Source organism: Canis lupus, chromosome X, assembly GCF_011100685.1.
Source record: "Canis lupus familiaris isolate Mischka breed German Shepherd chromosome X, alternate assembly UU_Cfam_GSD_1.0, whole genome shotgun sequence".
Lineage (NCBI taxonomy): Eukaryota > Metazoa > Chordata > Mammalia > Carnivora > Canidae > Canis > Canis lupus.
The window spans coordinates 1,895,283-1,920,851 of NC_049260.1; the positions used below are offsets into that span (position 1 = coordinate 1,895,283).

The window sequence follows — 25,569 nt, forward strand, 5'->3', positions numbered from 1 at the left end:
ATGGCAATATCCAACGACCATGGCAATTTTGACCCAAAGTTGTAAAAAAAAAAAAAAAAAAAGAGAGAGAAAGAGAAAAGTTTAAAAAGCTGGACCAACTTTCTGTCAAAGTCCAAATTTACAGAGATTAGGAATAAGAGTTTCAGAAAAGAAAATATTACATAATAACGGATCATTAATAACTGCCCTGTAAGATGCTCATATATTGGCCAGAAGGCTGGAGTGTGCCATATGGGATAATGGGAATGAAAAATAAAATGGATTCCAGTTTTTGATTCAGAGATGTCATGGGAAAGGTTTCTTCTCCGCCCCGGTTGGCTTTCAATCCCTCCTTAATCACCAATACTAAACTCCAATTTAACATGGAAAAGTAGAGATTCAGAGCAGGAAACTATGGTTCGCGTAGGAAACTATTTTTCTAACTCTAAGCAAGATGCAAGAGTGGGTCATACATTCAATTTCGTGGGTTCCCAGTAGTCCTAAAATAATGATTTTAGATAAAACGATTCTCTATTTAGACATGAATAAAGACGTATTTGAGAACACTATTTCTACAGGATTAGTATCAGAAGTTAGAAGTGTCTTGCTTGCTCACCTTTGGCTTCAGGTGTGTTTGTGTGTGTGTGGGTTCTGGATAGTTCTGCCCAATACACCACAGTGAGGGTTTGAAAATCATGGCTCAGAGGATCTCGTGATAAGCCCCAATGATGTTTAAGATTGTATTCTGTGGCTACGAGTTAAAAACAAAAAGATTAAAAAAAAACTGAAAAGATAAGAAACAAGTGTTGGCAAGGACGTGGAGAAAAAGGAGCCCTCGTGCACTGTTGGTGGGAATGCAAAGTGGTATAGCCGCTCCAGCATGGAGGTTCCTCAAAAAGTTAAAAATACAATTACCATATAATTCAGTGATTCCACTACTGGCTATTTACCCCAAGAAAACAAAGCACAAATGCAAAAATATATATATACCTGTATGTTTATGGCAGCATTTACGTACAAGAGTCAGGATACAGAAACAACCCGAGTGTCCATCCATAGATGAATGGATAAAGAAGAGGTGGTGTCTGTATACAACGGAGCATTACTCAGCCATCAGGAAGGAGGAGATCTTGCCATCTGAGAGAACGTGGACGGACCTAGAAGTCCATTTCACGTATGTTAAGGGAAATAAGTCCGACACAGAAAAATACTGCGACTGCACTCATATGTGGAATTTAAACAGGTAAATAATGAAACAACCCCAAAAATGCAGAAAGAGGCCCATGAAAGCAGAGAACTCACTGGTGGTTGCCAGAGAGGAAGGTAGGAGATGGATAAAATGGGAGAAAGGGAGTGGAAGAAACAGGTGTGCAGCTACGGAGTAGGTCACGGGGATAAAAGGTACAGCCCGGGGAATATAGTCAAAGGTATTGCAATAGCGTTGCACGGGGAACGGATGGTACTTACACATGTGGCGAGCACCATAGCGTTAATGTACAGGCAAGTCGAAGCGCTACTTTGTACACCAGAACGTAATATAACATCGTGTGTCAACTATCCTCAAATACATTAAAAAAAAAAAAAAAAAGATTAGATCCTGAAAGAAGCACAGATTTCCCAAATTCGATCTGCAGAGGCGGCTCCCCTTTGGAACGGGGATGGTGTACAGTTGGGTTGGAGAGACAAAGGAACCCAAAAGAAAAGAAAACGCATCTAACCATCTGTCGACGGTGACATGGGTATTTCCAGGGCATTATGACGCATCCCTCGTCGTGCCAAATTTGCCGCCCATCCTGGCCTTTCAGACATCTGGGCCATTATTCATCCTCAGCAGAAGTCGACACAGTGCAGAATAACCGCAAGAACTCCATTTTCTGCAGGGCGGGTGACCTTTGTCCACTTCGCACTTACTGGAGTGACCTCGCATCTTCATCTTGGCCTTTTGCGGCGCACCCCCCCAACCCCTTTTCCCAGGCCCTGATTTTAAGCAGCCTGCACACAGATTCTGATTCATTATGAAGAATTGTTTTCCAGCCAGTGGCTTTCTGAGACATTGCTCCCCAGGGTGCCGTAAGGGCTGACTTTGCACCGGGCTCGGAGCCAGATGCTTATAACGAGATACGAAAGCCCGAGTCTTTTCTCCATTATGTCCTTGAGAACTAAGATCGTTTCGGGTGAAATTCAAGACCCGGGCGGGCAGGTCCCCGTGTTGGCCAATTTTTGGCTGGAGGACACACAGAGAGATGGGGAGTTGTTGCTCGTTGGGCATGAAGTCCGGGTTCTGCGAGATGATTATGTTTCAGAGATGTGCCGTCCCCAACCGGGCCTGTAGTTAGCTACCCCGGAAAGTGCGCTGAACATTCTGTTGACAGCAGATTTCCTATCATGTGTTCTTTACCATAATAATAATAATAATAAAAATAATAATAAAAGTTCATCTCAGCTTATAACCTCAGAGGGTTTATAAGACAGTTTCTTGCATGCACTTCTGGAAGGCGATTTGCCTGTTAAAACAGACGCTCAGATCGGCGGACCCAGTAGGGCTTAAGTAGATCATAGTTTTCTGCCTAAAGCAAAAGCAAAGCGTCAAACTTCAAATTCTCCCAAGAATAGTCACTGTAGGTCTACAGTGTTCAACTTTTGTGCAACGTTTTCATCAGAAGGAACACAGAGAATCTGGTTCTTTGGTTTCTTCAATGAGGGTCTTATTCACTTTTTATGGAAACGTCACATGGTTCCTCGGAGTGAGCAGGAACCAGATGGAGCTTAAAGCTGGGCCGGGCGATGGATTCACAGGGAGGCCTCCAAGGAAGAACTGAGTCTTTCGCGGGCTCACTTCTACGATCTCTAAAGTGGACAGACACCAGCCTTTGCAGGGTTTGTAAGTGCTGGAGGGACGGCTGGATCATGTGACAGCCCCATCTTTAGTTCTTTGAGGAGCCTCCATACTGTTTTTCCAGAGCGGCTGTGCCAGAGTGCATTCCCGCCAACCGTGCCCGAGGGTTCCGATTTCTTCCCATCCGCGCCAACACCTGCTGTCCTCTCTCGTCTCTTTGATGGCAGCCATTCTAGCAAGGGTGACGGGACGTCTCACTGTGGTTTCAGTTTGCATTTCAACGAGACACCTGACCTCCTGTTCACAACAGCCACGATATGCCAAAAATGAGCGGATAAAGATTGGTTACATACATACAAATGTCTACCTTAACATTTTGGGGACAAGGTTGAGATTTTTTTAAACAAAAATGCAAAAGGATGGTGGCTTCCAAGGAAGTAAGAGACCTGCATGAACAGAATATGTGCTTTGAAAAAAAAAAAAAAAAGGAAAAACCCTATGAGAGCATCTAAAAAGGGCAAGGACTTACTCCCCAGATAATTTCTCTCCGTCCTTCAAGAACCCTCTGGTTTTCCCCCCAAAATACATGCACATACACACTACACCGTCTCCCAAACCACAATGTCACCACATAAGCACCTAGTCTAGAAATTCTGGAGCATTCCTTGCTCACAAGGTTTGGAATCAGACCCCATAGTTGTTCCTGAAAGATTCCCTCTTCCAAGGGATTTCCATGAGGAGGGGAGGACAAGCTCCATCAGCAGGTGAACAGGCTCCTGTGTGACCATCTGTTTGTTGAGATGTTCTGCTACGTGGCTGCAGCAAGTGCAGTCACCATTACCACTGATTCCGGGTTGACCTGAGTGACGAAGGCAGGACGTTTTTGGCAAGCAGCAGGTGGTTTGCAGAGCCAGGTGTCAAGCTAGGTGAGTAAAGAGAACGTGCAAACAACTTATTTATTGATAATGATAATGGCAGCACATTTTTAACTCGCTGCAAAGGCGATATGCCAGGTCACCCTTGGGCACTAGATGAGAATCTGGCCAAGGATGGCCTGAGCAACAAATTCGGCTCCTGAACTGTGTTTTTTTTTTTTTTTAAGATTTATTTATTTATTTATTTATTTATTTATTTATTTATTTATGATAGACATAGAGAGAGAGAGAGAGGCAGAGACACAGGAGGAGGGAGAAGCAGGCTCCATGCCGGGAGCCCGACATGGGACTCGATCCCGGGATTCCAGGATCAGGATCAAGCCCTGGACCAAAGGCAGGGGCCAAACCGCTGAGCCACCCAGAGATCCCTGTTTTTGTTTTAATAAAACTTTATTGGAACACAGCACGTTCATTTACAGATTGTCTAGGGAAGCTTTTGTGCTGAGACCTGGTGTGTCCTGCAACATTGAAAAAAATGACACAATAATAACACATTGTGTATCATATACTTGAAACTTGCTTAGAAGAAAGAATTTGAAAGTTCTCAGCACAGGGCACCTGGGCGGCTCTGTGGTTGAACATCTGCCTTGGCTCAGGTCCCGGGACCGAGTCTCACGTCAGGTTCCCCGCAGGGAGCCTGCTTCTCCCTCTGCTTATGTCTTTCATGAATAAATAAAAAACATCCTAAAAATAAAAAAAAACAAATTCTCATCAGAAGCAAAAATATGTTTACGACTCTATGTGGTGATAGATTCTGACTACGTTTATGGTGGTGATCGTTTTGCAATATACAGAGATATCCAATCATTATTGTACGTCCAAAACTAATATATCATGTCAATTATACCAATAGTAAACTAGAAGTTAAATTTAAAAAGAGACACTGCTGACTCTTGAACTAGATGAACCCAGAAAAGCTTGCCTTATAACCAAAGAAGCAGACCAGAGTCAAGTGTCTTAAAAGATACAAAGTTTTTATTAAACAAACCTGGAATGAATAGTATTATTACATAAATTAGGCAGCAGTAAAATTTTCCTAGGGTATATATATATACAAATCACAGTGATTTTCATTGTGCAAGAATTGAAAGAATTAGCAAGACTTTTTTTTTTTTTTTTTTTTTTCCACATGAGAAGCTGGGATGACCCCACAGGGCTCCCAGTGCTGGCTCGCCGGGGCGCACCGCACCTGCAAAGGCACTCCATCTCGCATCTGCGGCATCCCACGGCCACCCGGGGGCCCCCGACACGTGCACGGGTGACCCGGCCAGGCTGCCCGTAGCACAGCGCAAGGAAGAAGGAAGCTACGACCGCTCTGCAGAACTGAAAAACCATCTCAGAGGACGAGACGCCCTGAGTGTCAGAAGGCTTGAAATCCCATCTGCTAACACACACACACACACACACGCATAATGACTTTTCCTTTAAGTTAACAGTCGTGTCCACCAGGGAAGAGCCAACGAAAGCGTCACAGAATGCGTTACAACAGGACAATTGACAGGAAACCATTACAGCACGTTTGCCTTTGACTGTGTAGGACCTTCCCTTGGATGCAAGCCCATGGGGTCTGCAAAGCAAACTTGACAGGGAAACGTGACGCTTGGTGATATCACCCCTCCTGCACTCCACCCCCATCAAGACACACATGCACACACGCACACACACATCAAACTACCCAAATACATTATTGACACAACCGTTCATGTGCTTGTCTTCTCGGTTTTGGTAAGTGGACACCGTCCACTGACGGTGAAGCAAAGACAAGGCCTTCTCATCTCCGTAAGAAACGGGGACACGCGGCACAATACCCAGGACCCGCCCAACGCCGATAAAACCCATACTCTCGGTGGATGGACCTCCGGGAAAAAGAACTCAGGCATCATCACGTTCTAAATCTGCACCGCGGGAGCCGTCAGGGGCTTCTGAGAATGCACATCATTTGAGGATGTCAAATCAATTGGTTGGGGGAACAACAACAAAAAATCCAACCAAGTATTTTTCCTGCACTACAGTAACCAAGAAATGTCAGAACAAGAATGTCGATGTTGTCGTGGGATTGGACACAGACTGAAGCACTCCCCGGGGCGGGCAACCCTCAGTGCTAGCGAGTGGGGGCTCTGGGGCCTTCAGTTTATGGCGTGGAGCCATAGTTTCACAGTTAAATTGGTCCAAGATCTAGAGGCAGCGTAGGTCATACACAGAAATGGCAAACGCATCCCACACATCCCACGTTCCCACGACGGCCCAGCGGTACCAGCGATCCTGTCGTTGGTGACCAGGGAATGAGGCCTTGAGTGTAGAGCACAGAATGAAACAGAACGCTGTACCAGGTGCTCACGGACAGATGGGTGAGGGGGTGGTGGGAAGAGGATGTGAGCCGGGCACATCCATCGATCTCATTGCCGGGCTTTCTTGCGACGCATCGACAGGTCAACAGCAGAAATCGCGATGCCCGCATTGGCCTAGCAGATACGTTTCTGCCCGGCAGGACCCTCACGTGTGTTCTGCAAGAGCTGGAAGTCACCCAACGCAAATGGAGGATATGCTGTACGGCCAGGTGGTGATTTAATTTCCTTCTTAGCTCTGCAGACCGTGTGTCCAACCGGGTTAGTGACAATCCCCTTGGAAAAACAGCACCCGCCCCAACACGCTTCTTCGCAAGACATGCGTTTCCTGAGGAATTTCTTTTTAATGGTACGTGTATTTGAGAAAAATATTGCCAACTCATAAAATTGCATAGAACAAAAGGAGTCTGTAGCTTTTCCCCGATGCGAATTTTGCGAATGTTTCCATGACGTTTCTTCTCGTGACTTCTGCGCACGGATGTTTGACCAGATACCTGAAAATTGAAGTGTCCCCACCCGAATAAAGTATTTCTCAATTATATATGGTGAGGGTCCCATGTGTTTGGGACTCATTTTGATTGAATCAGTCTTTGCATTACGTCACTCTGTGTAATTTAACAGTCCGGCCACGGGCAGTTAACACACGGCATGTGCCACTTTGAATATTGAAATGGCAAAGACTGAGTTTAACACCATCTGGTATTCTTGGAATCCCCTTTAATTTTTAATTTGTTTTGCATGGCGGATGGCTGATGACAATGTTTTTAAAGAACTGTGTGATCTGTGCATTCCAATGTTGGCGTTTTGTGTGTCTGTGTGTGTGCGTATCTGTCCAAAATTAAGGCAATGTATTTCATGCTTCCTTGAGGCTATTTTCATATCCTATATTAAATCCGGGACGGTGAGAATTAAACCTGAAAATATGCGTATGGGTCAATGTGTATCTATGTACAACGTTTTACCGTGTTCAAAAAGGTGTTTCATTTATTTTAATTTTTTGAAGCACGGGGCTCCAAGATAATAATAATTTACTTTTACAAGTCAGAGGACACGAGATCTTTGCTTTCCCTCATGGGTTTGTATCTCAGTGCATAGGTCACTTTGCTGACTTAGCCTTGAAAGAGCCAATGATCAGTTAAGAAACTTCATGGTGAACGTATAGCCGGTTCTGGCACCCGACTTAATGCAAACAGCATGGGCATTGCTCAGTACAGGCTAAAAAACACTGTTCTGTTGGAACATCCAGACAGCACGCCTTGTGAAAATAATTTTTCTTTGAATTATACATTATAAAGAGTTTATTTTACTAAATCTTGTCGTCACTCTGATCTTATTGGATTTGGATTTGAAGAGCAGCTCACGCATGAGAAAGGAGGAGATACCGAGTGGCTTCGATTTCAGGGTCTTGTAAAGCTTGGATGACTGCGTGTGTTCATCACCTCATCTTCCGGCACACAGAGCCCCGGCCTTCCAACTTGAGAGCAGTATCTGCTCAAAGCTGCTAAACGACTGGATGGCCATCGACATTTTGCTGCTTAAACCCACGTGTGACTCTCCCCCACGGCGGCTCTCTGCTTCCGTAGATGTGCTTGCAGAAGAGAGGTAGGAAAGCTCACACGGAAAGAAAAGGCCTTCCCAGGCCCAGCATTGGAAAACAACGTGTATGATGGTGAAGAATCCACGAGGTGACTCAAGAACGTGGGAGCTGGAGACACCTTGAGAGGGTCCACAGTCTTTCGTCTTCCTGCATCCAAGTGCACCAACATATCTCCCAGGGCATGCACATGCTGACTTTTCTGGACCCAGCATGGGAGAAGAAAGGGTATGCAAGGGGTCTTGGAGGTCTGTGTGGGTGTCCCTCTGCAGTTGTTGAAGGGTCTGGTGCCTACTAGAAAGTCATCGTTGACACCTACTACCAGGCACGTCACAGGTGTGAGCAGCTCTGTTTGTCCAGCTGAGTCACGGTGAGCAGAGGATGGGCAACCGCTTGAGATTCACACAGCAAAGTTCAGAATGAGGAAGAGAAGCACAAGACAGAAGCCAATGGATCATGGAAAGCACGGACCTCTAGTCCATGCACCGTTTTCTGGGAAGACGCACATCTAGCAACACGCTCCCTGGAGCCCAGTCCACAACTACCTTTCATTAAGTCAATCCCAAGGGGAAAACACAGTGCAGGGTGCTCGTCGTGGTGTCTTCACGATCAGGTCCAGAGAGGAAAACATAGAATCCCAGCCCTGAGAAGTCTCTACAGGGCCGCCCTACCTATGATAAGACCAGAGTGTGCAAACTAGTCAAACGCTCTCAAACTGAACATTTATGGGGACAGGAACAAGAGAGGCTAATTTTAACGACGCTGAGAGCTTACATCCTATAGCTCATTGGTGTCTTACTTTTTCCCACAGTGAAAGTTAGAAGAAAACCTTGGCATGAAGGTCATCCATGCCACTGAGGCAACATGGAAAGTCCTTTGTTAGCTTCTGCATTTTGTTTAAGCTAGAACTCAACTGGATTTTAAGAGGAAGCCACCCGTCCCCTACCCTCACAACGGAATATGAAATTTCTGGATATAATGCAGGAAATTTCTGAACCGCGTTCAATTCCTTGAAGAACGTTAATGGCTATTGGCTATTCTAAGACTCAAATTCGAATTGATAGGTCCTCCTCTTCCCCTTTTGGCTTCAAGACCTAAAGTCACTAGACATGAAGTACTAAAGACATGGGATGTGGACCACCCCACGATGTTTTCTCCACAAACTACAAAACGCACATAAGATGATAAAAAATACAACACGTCCTATCTGTTGCAGCTATTGTCGCCAAGAAACACAGATCTGGAAAGGGCAATTTGGAAAATAATCACAGGCTCTGCTGAGTATGAAGATTTACATCACGGCACAATTCCTGTGCACCAGTCATATGGTCTTTTTACACCCGCACACACACACGCACACGCACGCACACGCCACCTGTGGTTATAACTGAACGCGCTCCATTTAAACTTATAAAGTTAAGTCTATGAGGAAAACCAAGATATCACAGTAGGTTCATCACACTAAGAGATAAGATAAAATCTACAACGAAACAATTTTCCAAAATGTCCTACTGTGCAGTAGATTTCCAGTTGCTTAAAGATGCTTAATTTCCAGTTGCTTAAATAATGCCAGGTCCATGACTTTGTACGGATCTCCAGTCTCTTTATATACATCCTGATGTACAGAATTCGGAAATGTCTTTATCCCACGGACATGACCCTTCTTCAGGACTCGTGTGCAGCTCTTTGTCCCCGGCAGGCTTCAAGCCATCCTGTGTGCCACATGAAATAAGAGAAAGGACTTTGTTAGTTTTCAGAATGACAGGGTACGTTTTGTCATAATCATACTCATAACTCAAAAACGACTCAATAAAACACACACACAAGAAGAAACTTTCCATTGAAATTCTTGCAAAGACCCACAAGCAGGAATTCCAAGGGAAGGGAGATGCTTAATAAAATAATTAAGCTGTGGGGCGCCTGGGTGGTGCACCGGGTTTAGCATCCGACTCTTGATTTCAGATCTCGGGATCGTTAGATTGAGCCCTATCCTACATCGGGCTCCATGGTCAGTGAGGGGTGTCCTTGAGAGTCTTTCTCCTTCTCCCTCTGCCCTTCTCTCTCTAAATAACTAAATAAATCTCTAATAAAAAAATTAAGCAGTATTTTAACGGTGGGTCTCAAATGTGATATGATGGCATCATGCATACGACTATCCCATGCTCATCTATGCTAAGAGAAGACATTAGATGGATTGCACAAGCAAAACCAGGTTCTGCTCGATGTGCTTTGCTGCAGACCCTTCCAGCTCGACAGAAAACATTCCATTATGAAGCCAAATAAAAGCCAAAGTGTGAGGTCTTTCCATGCCAGGTGTGCTAACAGCGTGCTCCAAGGGCTGAAGAGATGTGAGAATTCACTTTCCAAAGACAAGTGTCTTTCCCTCCTCGGCTCTGGAGGGCAGTGATGAAGCTGCACTTGTGTCTCATCACTGGGAGACATTTTTTGCTTCATGAAGGAATACCTTCCTGCACGGGCGGTCGCGCCTGGGCACTTGGTGCTGAAAACTCAGGGCTCTGTGTGTCGTCCCTCGACCCCACCACCGTGTACAAAACGCTGAGAACACATGAAAATGTTAACATGTCCAGCTGCTCGAGGATGAGACTGGGATCCAATGTTGTGGAATAAACAGATCAGGGAAATGATTTCTTGATTTCCCAAGGTTCGCCAAGGAGGTCATCGCAGTGTCCCCACTACTGGCCCAAGTACGTCCACAATGATTCCAGGTGCAAAAAAAAAATGCCGTTTGTGCATCCGTTCCCAAGGACATGCCCCACCTGGAGAAGTTATTCCTATGTGCAGAAATGAGCTTTATGAAAGGTAGCTGGACCAGCTGGGGGCATGATACTCAACCGTGAATAGAAAACTATCCACTGAATACATGACAAAACCCATCGGACAGCAGCTCTGTGTTTCCCTAAGTCAACTAAACAGTGTGTCGTTTACAAAAAGGCCCCAGCCTCTGACTATCAATGATGAGTCTTCCACCAGAAAGCAATCCACGTCTTCCAATCATTGGAAGATGCCTGAATAAAAGTAATTCATAAAATATTATGGGCAAATCACTCAAAATTGAAGCAAGCGAACAGAACACACACACACAAAAAAACAAAACCAAACTTAGAAACATCTTTTGTCTTTAAAACTCATGAACTGGACTTCACTAGCTTTGCAGAAATTGGAAAAGCTAAAAAGAGTCTTCATTTTAAGAGCACCTCAGGAGAACGATGATTATGTGTCGAAAAGACTAAAACCCATCGAGCAGATGTGTTCCTTTCTCATCCACACAGCCATCTCTTTCTCTTATTAATTTTTTTCTACTATGTTTTAACTTTTAGGCAGGTTTCCTCTCAGTATTGGCGTGGCAATACCAGCCCAGAGCGGGGTTCTGGTGGCACCATGCCTGCCTCCCCGCCAGGGTTCTATAGTGCTATCGTCTGCACACGGTATTGACCAATTATTCCTCCCACTCCTCATAAGTGCTGTTGGGGAGATAAACACAGGAAAAAGCAAGAAAAGTCACGGGTAGACATATCATCGGCAATATGCTCACGAGAAGGAAAACCTGATTTAGGTGGTATATGTAACCAAGCTCCTCATGGAATGGGAGTAACTGAAAGATCTTTACTACCCACATTGAAAAATCCTTCAAAGCCATACGTAGATGCCAGACACATAGAGTCATAGACTTTCAAAGGTTCAAAGAAATGAGAGACTCAAAAATCCATTGTTTTCAATGTCAAATCGAGCTTAGAAAATTCCATACAACGTGTTCCTGGGCAGCATGAGGCCGGAGGCAATGCTGTCTTGGCCGCACTGCCCACCGTGAGTAACACACTCCGGAGCGTTGAGGCTGCCGCCAAGAAGGCCTCCATCTTGCTCTGCCCCACTGCTCCTGTCCCAGTGGATGAGGAATGCACCACTCGGCCAACGCAACATCCCCTTGACATGGGGACACTCAACCTCCCTGATGCGTAATTATTTTTTTTAATATTTTATTTATTTATGACAGATACAGAGAGAGAGAGAGAGAGAGGCAGAGACACAGGCAGAGGGAGAAGCAGGCTCCATGCACCGGGAGCCCGATGTGGGATTCGATCCCGGGTCTCCAGGATCACGCCCTGGGCCAAAGGCAGGCGCCAAACTGCTGCGCCACCCAGGGATCCCGATGTGTAATTATTGAAACAAAAGATATACCTTCCAGATGTGGGTCCTGCCCTCAGAAATTCTTGAAGACTTCCAAGTCTTTTGGAGACACTGGAGGGGCCGTGTTCCAGTCATTCTCGGGGTATGCTTCAAAGTTGGAGGTATCACCCTCGCCGCACAGCTTGGGCACGATGGGGGGCTGCGGGACCAGGGCAAGACACAAAGGCACAGTTAGGAAGCAATGTCGCTTCCAACGTTGCACACCTGGGTGGGACGTGCATCCCTTCATGTCTATGCCTTTACATAAAAGTGGAAATGATGGGGGGAGGCACAAAAAAACCAAAGCTGAATTCCCTTGGTTTATGAACGCAGAAAGCTTCGAATCAGAGACACTGCAAATAAAGTATCCGTCAACGGTGCAGGATGAGGAATGAAGGAACGAAGGATGGTGGCCAACACTTGCTTTTTTTTTAGACTTGAGACCCACCCAGATGACCACTTGCTTTTTTTTTTAGACTTGAGACCCACCCAGATGACCTGTGAATGCAGATTCCCAGGCCTTCCCAGGTCTGAGTGATTCTGATGTAGCTAGTCCAGCGGCCAGGGTTTGGAAAATCCCAGAAACATGTCAAGAACAACGGGTGCCAGTTTCAGTATCACTGACACCAAGCCTCAATCCTGTATCAGTAATACGAGGTCACCGGCATTGACAAAGAGGTTGGCCAAAGTTTTCCATAGAGGGCCAGTCAGGAAATATTTTTGATTTTGCAGGCTGTCGAATTTCTGTGGGGACTACTCAGCTCTGCCTCGGTGGGGGGGGGAAAGCAGCCTCAGACGACATGTAAATGAATGGAGGTGGCCACGTGCTAATAAAACTTTATTTATAAAAATTAGCAAGAGGCTTTGGGAGGAAATAGAACAAGGGAGTAATTCTTGGTAATGCAGACCTCCTAATATAGATTTGGTTTTTAAACAATGAAAATGTATTATTTATTCAATTAAAAAAATAAATCATTTAATACAAAAAAATATTTAAAAGTTAAAAGCAGCTTATTGAGACATTAGTGGTCCAAGGCTGAACCCAAGATTCTGGGCTAGGGGTCCAGAAAGGCATTAGCATTTCTCAAGTCTTCCCACTGACTCTAAAAAGTGCAAAGTTGAGAATGTCACTATTGACGACTCCTGTCAAAGATAAATTTCAGTTCCGGGTCGCCTGGGTGACTTAGTCAAGCGGCTGACTCCTGATTTGGGCTCAGGTCACTATCTCAGGGTCATGAGTTCGAGGTTCAAAGCACGCCCCTTGATTGGCTCCACATTCACTGAGGAGTCGGCTCGGGATTCTCCCTCTCTCTGCCTCTCACCCCACTCATGCGCACACACTCTTCCTATAAAATAAATAAATAAACACATCTTTTAAAATATATTTATATTTACATAGTCTGTTCAAAGAACGGTGATCTAGAAAGCATTCTCCATCTAATCCACCACCATCACTGCACGATATCCGTAACTGCTGGGTGAACACCTAATCTGTGTTATGCCATCTATCATTCCCCATTAGAAGTTGGTGGGATGGGACTTTTCCCGGTCATACTTCCAGTGAGGGACAGAGCCAAGACTAAAAAAGAAAAATCTGATGGAAAAATCTTAACTGGTTACCTCTAGATGTTTCTGTAGCACTAAGATTTCCTCTAAAAAGGGATCTTGGCTTATTGACGATTTGAGATGATCAGTTGTATTCCCCAAATTAATTATGTACCAGCCATAAATAAATGAGTCACAGAGTCAGGCTCTGCCCCTCGCTGAAGACAGGTAAAGGATGCTGAGTCACCCGTCGCCCGCGAACGTATGTTGTACCTTCAGTTTCCTTTGTGGGACCGCCTCCCAATCCACAGTTCGGAACCACCGGTGTCGCTTCACGTCATCTGCTCCATTCTTCAAAAGAAACAGGCATCATCAGGAGACAGAATTTTCACGGGACAGCAAAGAAAATATTCCAGGTAATCTCTACCTTGCTTAGTATAGCACCAAAAAAAAAAAAAAGAAGAAGAAGAAGAAAAAGAAAAAAGAAAAAAGGGCTATGTTTTGATTAATTAATTATCCCTAGGCCGTGAGCTAGGGGGAGATGTATAAGTGAAGGAAATGAAGCTGTTTGTGTTCAGTTTGCTTTCATTCATAGTAGAAACAAATCTGGTCATTACTACTGTGAACTGCACATAAGGGTAAGACTACGGCTCAGGCTCTTGAGATAAAACGGGACAGACACATGATCATTTCTGCATCTGCCACCTATTTTCATGTGGACCGTTTTCCTTGATATTTAGAGTTCTCATCATATAGACACGGAAACCGAGGTTCACTAAATGATATAATTGGCTCAGGGCTGCGAAGCTAGTCAGTCACATGAGTAGGACTCAAATCCACGATGTGCAACTTTAGAGATCGTAACAGCTACCCAGCAGTACCTTCCAGTTACTTTATCAGTGTATTCGCGTCACAGTGACGATGTGTTAGGGTCTGTCTGCTTCATTCTCAAGTGTGACGCCAACCGCCAACTTGCAGGGGGCATCATGGTCTCTGAAAACCCTTCCCAAGTGTTCAGCCTCCGACTCTACCCTTCTTCCCCGTTTTTATGGCCCTTGCAGTGACTTTTTTAATCGATTAAATGTTGGGAGTTTTTAAGATAGAAACACATGAATTCTGTGACACAGGAAGAAGCCAATGGATCTGAATGTAACATTAAGTTTGCGAAATATCTCCTGGAACCTGTGAAGAACTTATTTGGAAATAGGGTGTTTGCAAATGTAAGTGAAGGGTCTGCGATGAGCTTGTCCTGGACGAGGGCGGCCCTACATCCAACGACAGGGGTCCTTGTAAGATGCAGAAGAGGAGCCGCAGACATGGAGGAGTCACATGAGGATGGAGGCAGAGATGGGAAGGATGTGGCCACCAGCCCAGGGACGCCTGGGGCCCCAGACGCTGGAAGAGGCAGGCGGGACCCGCCCTGGAGCCCCTGCCCTGGACCTCAGGGGTCCTGCCCAACTTGGATCTCAGACTCTGGTCCTTTGTTATAGCAGCTACAAAACACGCATATGAGCTATCACACCGTTTATGCAACCATCCTTAAATATATTCCCGTCCACATGAGAAGTCTGTGAAAATCATACATGACGTACACATTCTCAAATGATTCATTCACACACAAACGTGCACACCCATGTTTACGGCACTATTCACAACAACCCAAGTGTCCATCAACAGATGGATGGGTAAGCACGACGGGTTCCACCCATGGAGTAGGACACTGCCATGAAAAGGAATGAAGCTCTGACACCTGCTACCACGTGGACGGACCCTGAAAACGTGATGCTCAGTATGAGGAGCCACACATAAAACGTTTCCTTAAAAAAAAAAAAAAAAAAAAGTTGCCTTATGGTGTAATTCATTTACGTGAAAGCCCAGAAGAGGAATTCCACAGAGACAGAAAGTAGATTAGCGGTTGCTCAGGGCAGAAAGGACGGAAGGATCGGGTAACAATACCTAAGGCTATGGGATTTCTTTTTGACATGAAGGAAATGTTGTTTAACATCGACTGTGGGGATGCTTGCACAACTCTGCAAACGTATTAAAGCCGTTGGACTGCACCCTTTCAATGGGGAGGGTTGTACGGTATGTGATTTATTTGTAGGTCAATAATGTGATTTGAAAAATCGAAATAAATAAGCAAAATACTGACGTCTTTCAGATCATCGGTGAGTTGTGTAATCGTTTGGAGAGAAGAGGGGATGACCAGTTGGATAGACCCAGTTGGATTTCGCCTACCCAGACCCCCAGATTGGAAATTTGGCCCATAATTAAACACGATCACCGTGACTTTGTTTCTATAAATAGGAATGTATGGTGCCAGGTAATGAGTGTGTCTAGCGGGCGATACACATGGAAACAAACACTGACCTTCATGTTTCCGAGGCGCCTGGTTCTGTCAACAACAAGCAATTTCCTAATGAGGTCTCTGTTTGGAGGAAGGAGACAAGAAGAAGACGCGTCTTGATAAGGACCCAAGCAAACACAGCATGTCAACAGCAATAAAATCCGCCCAGCACGTTATGCATTTGGAGAGAGGATCGATTTTTCACTTTGCCTCAGCATTTTCCAGCAATGGTTTCTTCACCAATACTGGTGTCTAAATAATTTACACAAAGCTGGGCTGGCTACACAGAGGGACAGAGCGAAAGGGGGAAAGGTGCATTAAATCTTTGGGCAGAAAATGAGCCTTTCAATAGAACACGCGGGAAAATTATGTGCCCGCCCCGATCATGGCGACATTTCACTTAAAATATACCTATGAGGCTGTCCCCAAAGGGAAGACATCTGCTTTTTTTTTTTTTAATTATTTATTTATGATAGTCACAGAGAGAGAGAGAGAGAGAGAGGCAGAGACATAGGCAGAGGGAGAAGCAGGCTCCATGCAGGGAGCCCGACGTGGGACTCGATCCCGGGTCTCCAGGATCACGCCCTGGGCCAAAGGCAGGCGCCAAACCGCTGCGCCACCCAGGGATCCCAGACATCTGCTTTTAACAAAGTAAATGGCCATGCTTTGCCCTAAAGGTCTACTTATTTATGGGATCCTGGCTGTTCGCTGCTTGCTCTCCCACAGCATACAAACTTCTGTGAGTCCCCTGAACTCTGCGGTTCCACTCAATTCTTCCTCCTAAATAGCAGGCCGTGTCGGAATACAGGCCAATTAGGATCAGGCCAGGCCTATTAGGATTTGACGTTTAAGATGAGCGTCAAGACTTTCAGAAGACAGGCTACTTGTAAGAATAAAAGGTAAGGAAATAAAAAGTGTGTGTGTGTGTGTTTGTGCATTTGCACATAATCTATTGGATACATTATGTATCATAATATCTAGACACTTCAAATAGAAACTGAAATCCCTCAGACCAATTGAAAGACCCATGGCCCAGCCTCAAAAAGACCCATGACACGACTTCTCATAATTCAGATATACCATGTGCCCCGGGGTCAGGTGCACACGCCCAGACTCACCCCAAGGCACAGGCATGGGCTGTGAAGGCAGGAAGGCTGAGATCCCAAGGCCCGTGGCGATAGATGCGAAGGTCCAGGGTCCCAAGACCCTTGGGTGCCTCATGTCTAGACTGTGAATCACCAAGCAGCACTCTCCTCAAACAATCCCAAATTAATGCATTTTTTTCCTCCTTCTCTTTCCCTACTATTTGCACTCCTGCTGGCCATGTCAGGGCATACACTTAAAGCTGTCCATACTGGGGTTGTAAATAAATGAAGTTTTACTTAAAATATAAAATCACAGTCTTACAAGACGTTATGGTTCTGAAAACAAAGGTAATGGGACGAAAGGGGCCGTCCCATATGGCAAAGCCACGTAGGAACTCTGGAAGTGTGTGAACTCTGGGCGTGCCTGGAATCCTGGGATGGGCTCCGTGTCCGCTGGCGATCCCCCGGTTCGCGGAGCCTGAAATTCTACATCGTGTTCACCGCCCTGCCTGGCTTGTCTCCGGCCGCTCCGAGACACGGAGAAACACTGGTTAGGTATTTGTTCTACCGCGATGGCAACAAGCCCTAAAGCTTTTCTGTCCTTTCAACTGTTTAGTGTTGAATAATTTAGCGTTATAAATAATCTCAGAGTCAATGGAAAGAGACATGTGCCTGGGCAGGAAGGTGACACAGTCAGACGCCAAGCTCGTGTGAGCCAACAACAGGGGCCGGTGAGAAACGGAGTCACAGTTCTACCGTCGTGGCGCCCAACGGCAACGGTCTGGATATGCGAGACTCATCAGGGTCCTGCTTCTCAGCCAACTCATGGAGACCTCCCGATTGTGTGAAGCAGTCAAGTTTTCTCAACCGCCATCTGTAGTCAGCAATGCACCCAAGGATCCCAGGCTCACGTTACCCGGAGCAAGCGCAGCAACAGCAACATCTAAGCCACACGTGTGTACTGTGGCCTGGATCCCACCAGGGTGCGTCCATACCAAGGGAGTACAGGTCTACGCCCCCCTACCTGCCCCAAGATTAATACAGAATTTCAGGGCTCAATGGTAACCGCCAGCTGGCAGATCCGCCAATGGAAATAGGTAGATTTTAATCCAAGCAAACCACTGGGAAATTGTTGGCATATACACGAGTAAATGTTTAAAAAGTCCACATGACATCATGTCACTCAACTCTAATTGGATTTGGACCCCAGGGGGAGAAATGCTCTATAATATTTTTCACTTCTTTCTAGAGAAAATAAGCTTTGGACTGCTTCATGTCCCTTTGCACCTCGCCGTCTTGCCATTCACCGGACAAGTGCCCTCCCTTCCGGATGCTTCTTTTTTTTTTTTTTTTTCGGATGCTTCTTTTTAAATGGAATCTCCTTCCCTTGCTCGTCTTCTAAAACTTGCCTAGTGTGTCAAACAACACAATTTTGGCCCAAGCAACCCCGAGAGACACTGCCTTCTCCTTGGACGGTGAGCCTCTGGGTGGAGCAAAACGGCCTCTGCCACAAGGAAAAGCAACCAGATGCAGCCAGTGGTCCCAGCAGCTGACCCAGTGTCATGAAATAAGTTTTCTCTGGACTCGCCTCCTACAGGTGGCTTTAAAACATAGCAAAGGGGGCACCTGGGTGGCTCAGTGGTTGAGCATCTGCGTTTGGCTCAGATCGTGATCCTGAGGTCTTGGGATCGAGTCCCACATCAGGCTCCCCACAGGGATCCTGCTTCTCCCTCTGCCTGTGTCTCTGCCTCTCTGTGTCTCTCTTGAATAAGCTATTTAAAAAAAAAATAAGTAAATAAAAATAAAAAATAGCAAAAAGAGAGAAAAGTTTCGTTGTTGAGTGAACAAAATGACCCCACTTGGGATCAGCAGGGCTTGATACACCCAGCACGTCACCTGGGAAATGCACTGAAAGAACGAGAAACCATGGAGCAAAAAAAAAAAAAAAATGTCTACCAGGTGACCAGATGGACGAAGATAACTAGACTGCCAAAAGCATTCTTAAATTTTGAAAACTTTAGGTTTTCTCCCCACTGTTACCACAAATGTAATGAACTGCATACCCTACGCTAACATTGAAACCATCGAGAAGTTCTCATAGCAGGTGTTCATCAGTCCCCATGTCAGCATGAAAAGGGAATTTAAGAATTTAAGAATGAAAATAATTTAAGACGGAGGAAAAAGATAGACCTGCTAAAGCCATCAACCCTCCTGCCAAATGCAAAACTAGCGAGAGGGGGCGGGGAGGAGGGGATGTGGAGCGGGATGGACCCTTTTCATCAAATAGCCAAACGGCTCTCTTACTATATATGATTAACAGATGCCTCGATTGGCTAATTGTAAATGTCATTTCTCTCAAAAGGCATAAAATCTGGCCAAGAGTCACGAAAACGTTAAGTCTTATTACCGTAGAATAACGACAACCTCTTCCCTTTCTGTGGAAAGATGATGGCCCAAAAGACGAGAGGCACAGCGCGGTCAGAAGGTGATCTACTGTCCCGCTCGGCGGACGCCTGCCCTGTGATGTCTGGTCTGTGATTTTAAAAATAAACACCCCCCCCCCCTCCGCCCCGGGTGAGGAGGGAAATGGTTTACTTACTTCACACTGAAATCCAAATGTCTGGGGAAATCTATTTTGCCTGCAAGAATTTTTTGGTAAATGCCAAATGGGTTGTCATCAAAAAACGGAGGAAACCTGTAAGAAAAATAAATATCTATTTTTAGTGGAGAGTAAGCATGGAAAAATCTCTGCCTCGCAGCGAGTACTATTTCCGCTCCAAGCGGGCAAGGCATTCAAAACCTCACCCCCTTCAGACCACGAAATAAAGTTCTTTATATTCTTTTTTTTTTTTTTTTTACATTCTTTATATTCTTCATCCGTACGGCAGAATGGAGTACCTAGCAGGTGCTTAGGAAATGTGAGCAGATCAAACGGAAGAGGACAGGTAACACTGTGCCCTATTTTTCTTTTATTTTTTGGTTCAAGTAGACTACACCTCTATAGCCGCCAGCCTCTGAATCTCCATTCACATAGGTCGCATTAGGGAGCTGGGTGAGGGCAAGGCTGCTTCCTAAATTCTACCTTTTAGGCCACAAAGATCCAGCAAACTGCAGCCGGCACCCTGGTTTCGTAAATAAAGCTTTATTGGCAACGTGGCTGTGCTCATTCACTTACGTATCGTCGTCTACGGCAGAGTTATCATAAATAAAGATCGCAGTCCTGGCACAGAAACCAACAGACGTACCTTCTCTACTATCTTGAAACACAAGAAAAAAAATCTGAAATACACTGAATAAGAAATATACTCAAAACTGCAAAGAGCAAAAAAAAAAAAAAAAAGAAAAGAAAAGAAAAGAAAAGAAAGAAGAAGAAGAAGAAGAAGAAAATATAGAAGTAAATCAATAAATATATGCCAGGGACCTACCTATGTGCCCTGAGGCACACATTGTACTTTTGATATTTGCTTGGAGTGATGAGGGCAAAGAATCGCAACTCAAAAGGAATGCTTTGGAAGTAGAACTGAAATAAGCCCTGGAAATAGGTTATAAAATGGAGTTTTCGTGGGGCACCTGGGTGGCTTAGTCGGTTAAGTGTCCGACTCTCGGTATTAGCTCAGGTCACGATCTCAGGGTCGTGAGATCTCGCCCCAAGTCGGGCTCCACGCTCAGCACAGTCTGCTCGATATTCTCTCTCTCTTCTTGTGCTCTAATCATATAAAATCTTTAAAAAAACCCCAAAACATAGAGTTTTCATATGACATCTTGATGGAAGATGGCAACTTTCAATAGGCAAAAAAAAAAAAAAAAAAAAAAAATTCCGGTTGATTTCAAATCAATTTCCAAATAAATAAATAAATAAATAAACAAATAACGAGAATATGGGGAGTGCAATGGTGGTCTTCAAAAAGATATATCTATGTTCTCACCCTGACAGTCTATGAACATCAGCCTCTTTGGAGAAAGAGTCTTTGCAGACGTAACTAAGTGAAAGATCCTGGGATGAGCTCATCCTGGAATAGGACGGCCCTACAGCCAACGATAGGGGTGCTTGTAAGAGACCAAAGAGGAGATGCAGACGCAGAGGAGGAGCCACATGAGGACGGAAGGCGGAGACGGAGGGATGCGGCCACCAGCCCTGGGGACGCCTGGGGCCCTAGACGCTGGAAGAGGAGCTCAGATGTCTGGTCTCCAGAGCTGGGACAGGATGGATTCCTATTGTGAGCCACCGTGTTTTTAGCCATTTGTCCTGCCAGCTACTGGTATATGCAGTCTACACACACCGTACAAAGAAGTAAATGTGAAGTACGCCATGTGTGATAAAGGCGCGCCACAACCTTCTTCTCGCGTGACATTTCAGCTCCTCAGGGACACACTTGGGTGTGAGCACAGGCTCGGTGCTGAGAAGGCCGCAGCCGGATCTCTGAGCCACTGCATATTCGGGTTCCGTAACTACAACTTACTTTGGCCACTGGTGCTTGTAGAGCTACGAGCTACCGCGTCCTGAGAACCTGCCCAGGCCAGGCTGGAGAGGGAAGGTCTCTATGGACACAGAGACTCATCCGGTCCTCGCTGACCAGCTACACCTTCACGTTCATAGCTCCCGAGTCAACCGTCCCTGGTGGACCAGACGCCCTTTCCAACAATGGCTGGGGGAGTCGGGACTCCTTTCTCGGGTAGCGGCTCCGTCTGAGGACGCCCGGCTGTGTGATCTCACTGGGGAAATGGGCACGTTCACAAACGGCACGTTAAACACCAGGAGGGAGTGTGTCATCCATCCCTACCAACATTTACGGACAATTATTAAACAAAGTGTTCTCAGGAAGCAGGCGTTACAGGACTGTATCATGGGGAAGGTATGTGAGCGGTAGTTTAACGAGCGGAAAAAAATGTAATAAATGAGCAGTACCAAACCTTGCCCGAAGGAAGGAACGGAGGGAACGGGGATCTGAGAACGAGCCCTGCCGCAGGCCTGTGGAAAGCACCCTGAGAAATCCTCCAATCTGTCTGGGGTCCAACACGATACTTCCAGTTCTTAATTAAGCTCTGAGTGCGTGTTACGTAAGGAACCTAAAGTTGTCTATGGTGCCAGCGGCGCTCTGAAGGGCCATCTTCTCACTAGCATGAAGGAAGGTCAAGAGTTTCCTCTTCCAGCTTCATGCCAGTTTTGCTGCTTTTCCCATCATCTCCCCGTGATGGCTTTCACATATCCGCTCTACCCACCTACACCTTCCAGTAGAACGGAATGGTCCAGAAAGAGGCGCCGTGGTCGCGGTAACGTCATGCTCCTGAGCACTGTCCTGGACAACCACAGAAAGGACTGGCCCTGGAAGGCGGGCACTTTGGACGCGGGTTTGAGGAAAAGAAGAAAGAGTTCTTGGACAGAAAACAGAACGGAGAGGTGGCACCAGTTCTGGGTACTTGACTTCTTCCTCAGAGAACCCCTTCCCTGGTACGTGCGCACAAAACGTGCAATGTGTCCTTCAGAAACAGTGGCCAGGACAAAGAGCCAGGCCGTGCAAGGGTTGGGGGCAGAGCAGAGAGTAAGAAAGAGTCCCAGGGGCACCTGTTGCAAGCGTGACGGCCGTGATGCTCCCTCTCACGGGAATCCTGGGGCTCCACAAGTCTCTTTCAGGAGCTTCGTGAGAGCTTTCCTTCTGACTACAGGTCTGAATGTGGATGCATTTATTTTTTATACACCTCCAGCAACCGCGGTCTGGTTGGTGTGTGTGCAGGACACCTCCAGCTGCTGCCAGGGAAACGTCCCAAGGGCAGGAGGGGAAGCAGCTGGAGGGGACATCAAGGAAATTCAGAAGTGGTCCAGGGGGCCGCGGAGTGTGCCAGGAATGGAGAGGGAGTCAAGGAACTCCCAGGAAGGATCGACTAGGCTTGTGGGACGTGCACGCTCTCGAGTCTCTCAAGAAATCCCTCCAGGAAGCCTGGACCCCCTCCTACTGGAAACGTCAAAAATGGAAATACGTTCCAGTGAACACACGGGGCTCTGCCTCGTAAGAAATGCAAAGGTCAGGTCATGGTGTTTTGGTTGCGAGTGAGTTTTAACAATTCATCATCAATTATTCTAGAAACAGAGCCTCATGATATATTAGATACTATTTATCTTAAATGCTATTGCTAGAAGAAATGTGCTAAAATTCTAGTAGAATATTAGAAATATCCTATTTCCTAATGTTCTAATACAGCCTATTCTAATATTTGAATGGATTATATCCTAAAAATATTCTAATCATTTTAATAATTGCTTTTACAAAGTAATCCTAATATATTTACTCCATCCTAATATTATACTCTAATTTAGATTTTATTCTAATTCCAATATTTTGTTATATTCTATCAATATTATTTTTCAAACTTGTATTTAGTAATAATATCTCACATTATTCTATATGTAGAATATATTTACTAGAACGTACCCCAGTAATACCGAGAAAACAGGGCAGCCCGGGTGGCTCAGCGGTTTAGCGCCGCCTTCAGCCCAGGGCGTGATCCTGGAGACCTGGGATCGAGTCCCACATCGAGCTCCCGGCATGGAGCCTGCTTCTCCCTCTGCGTGTGTCTCTGTCTCTCTCTCTCTGTGTCTCTCATGAATAAAAAAAAAACAAAACAAAACAAAAAACAAACAAAAAAAAAAACGAGAAAACAAAGCCCGGAACCTCAGCTGCGAAGCCCTGGCCGCCAGGGTTGATTTACCGTTAATCAATGCTGACCTCTAGTGGTCAATAACATTAAGGAAGGGAAATGTGCTGCTGGGCATGCGAGGGGACTCGCCTGAATGCGGGCACATAAATATTCACAACTGTGGTATCTTCTCCATAGATGGACAATGCCTGATTCATTTTAACCTTCCGCTCTCCTTGGGATTTCACGGGCTGGGGTGTCTACTGAAAAATCTGGTTCCGTGTGATTTGCCAGTCACTCTGGGTTAAGAGTAATGGAAAATACAAGAGAACAGATAGATGATGGATGAATGGACAGATGGATGGATATCTGGATAAATACTTAGGCAGACAGAATAGATACATGATAGATAGATGGGGGAGTGGGTGGATGGGTGGATAAGTAGACATAGGGATAGATGGATGGATGCATGGATGGATGGATGGATGATGGACAGATGGATCAATAAATATACAGACAGGTGCACAGAATAGATATGATAGATGGGAGAGTGGGTGGATGGATAGATAGATGGTGGATAAGTAGATATAGGGATAGATGGATGGATGGATGGATGGATGGATGGATGGATGGATGGACAGGTGGATGGATAAATATATAGACAGACATGTAGACAGGATATATGACACATGGGTGACTGGGTAGATGGATGGATAGACGGATGGATAGATAGATGGTGGATGGGTAGATAAGTACATAGACATAGGGATAGGTGGATGGATGGATAGATAGAAAGGATGGATGGATGGATGGATGGATAGATAGACAAGTAGAGACAAGAAAGACACATGATGGATGCCTGGATGGATGGATGGATGGATGGATGGGCAGATGGATCAACAAATATACAGACAGACAGGTACACAGAATAGATATGATAGATGGGAGAGTGGGTGGATGGATGGATAGATGGTGGATGGGTAGATAAGTACATACATATAGGGATAGATGGATGGATGGATGGACAGAAAGGATGGATGGATGGATGGATGGATGGATGGACAAGTAGAGAGAATAAATAGACACAATGGATGCGTGGAGGGAGGGAGGGATGGATGGGCAGATAGGTAGGTAGGTAGGTGATGGATGGATGGATAGAAGGATCGATGGATGGACAAGGAGAAAGGCAGATGGATGGACAGATATGATAGATACAGAGAGGTGATAAGAGACGACAGACACATAGATGAGAGCTAACATGATAGATGCACGGGTAGAGAGTTAATAAATAAATAGAAAAAATAAATACACATTTTCACAACACTCCATTCTGGCCACACTCTCAGTGCAGAAATAGGTCTGTTTCCATCATTATTTCCAACTGAAAGGCAAGATTTCTGGGCAAACCCTCTGCTCTTGCCCTGCAGGGAATCAGGTGTGGAAGAGAATGTGGCTTCGGGTGCAACTGGGGATAAACTCGGAGCGTCTACCAAGCTCGGCAGCGGGAAAGAAGTGAGCTGAAGGAGGTCACACAGGAGGAGGACAGGAGGACAGGAGGAGGCAGCGGGCGTCCCTCGCACGCAGGTGCCTGTGGGCTGCCCCGTCCGAGAAGGGCGTTCCTGCCACAGGGCCAGGAGGAGTCCCCACGTCCACGTCCTCTATGCGGGGGAGGCTTGGGAGAGGAACTTCCCGCGTGTGCCGGTGCCTACACCTGGAGTGTTTGATCCCGGTGCCACGGGAACACGCGGTTCTAGGAGCACGGGACGGAGGCCCACGCTGATCCTCCACGGGGGCCCTACTCACCCCGAGTGCATCTCAAATATCAGGATGCCGAAGCGCCCACCAGTCGACGGCCCTCCCGTGGCCTTTGCTCTGGATGACTTCGGGGGCCAGGTACTCGGGCGTTCCACAGAGGGTCCACGTCCTGGGGACAGAGAAGGGCGTGCACACACGTTAGCGGTGCTTGGCGAGCGCACGGCCCGGGAGCGCTGAACATGATGACGACATCGGTGACCACACGGCGCCCACCCGCTCCCGTGGACACACGTGGAGGGCATGTGCCCTTAGAAACACCCGTTAGCCCCA

At 46.0% G+C, this 25,569-nt stretch overlaps 1 protein-coding gene across 1 annotated transcript in view; it reads right to left on the minus strand.

Moving 5' to 3' along the window:
- Nucleotides 1-4,705: 4,705 nt before the first annotated feature.
- The window catches only part of PRKX (protein kinase X-linked), a 74,008-nt gene continuing 53,144 nt past the window's right edge, over nt 4,706-25,569 (minus strand). The window contains 7 exon segments of the mRNA XM_038586737.1: nt 4,706-9,401; nt 11,887-12,034; nt 13,693-13,770; nt 15,790-15,847; nt 19,451-19,546; nt 25,288-25,316; nt 25,318-25,408. Of these exon segments, the coding sequence (XP_038442665.1) occupies nt 11,909-12,034; nt 13,693-13,770; nt 15,790-15,847; nt 19,451-19,546; nt 25,288-25,316; nt 25,318-25,408 (478 nt within the window). The 3' untranslated portion in view covers nt 4,706-9,401; nt 11,887-11,908.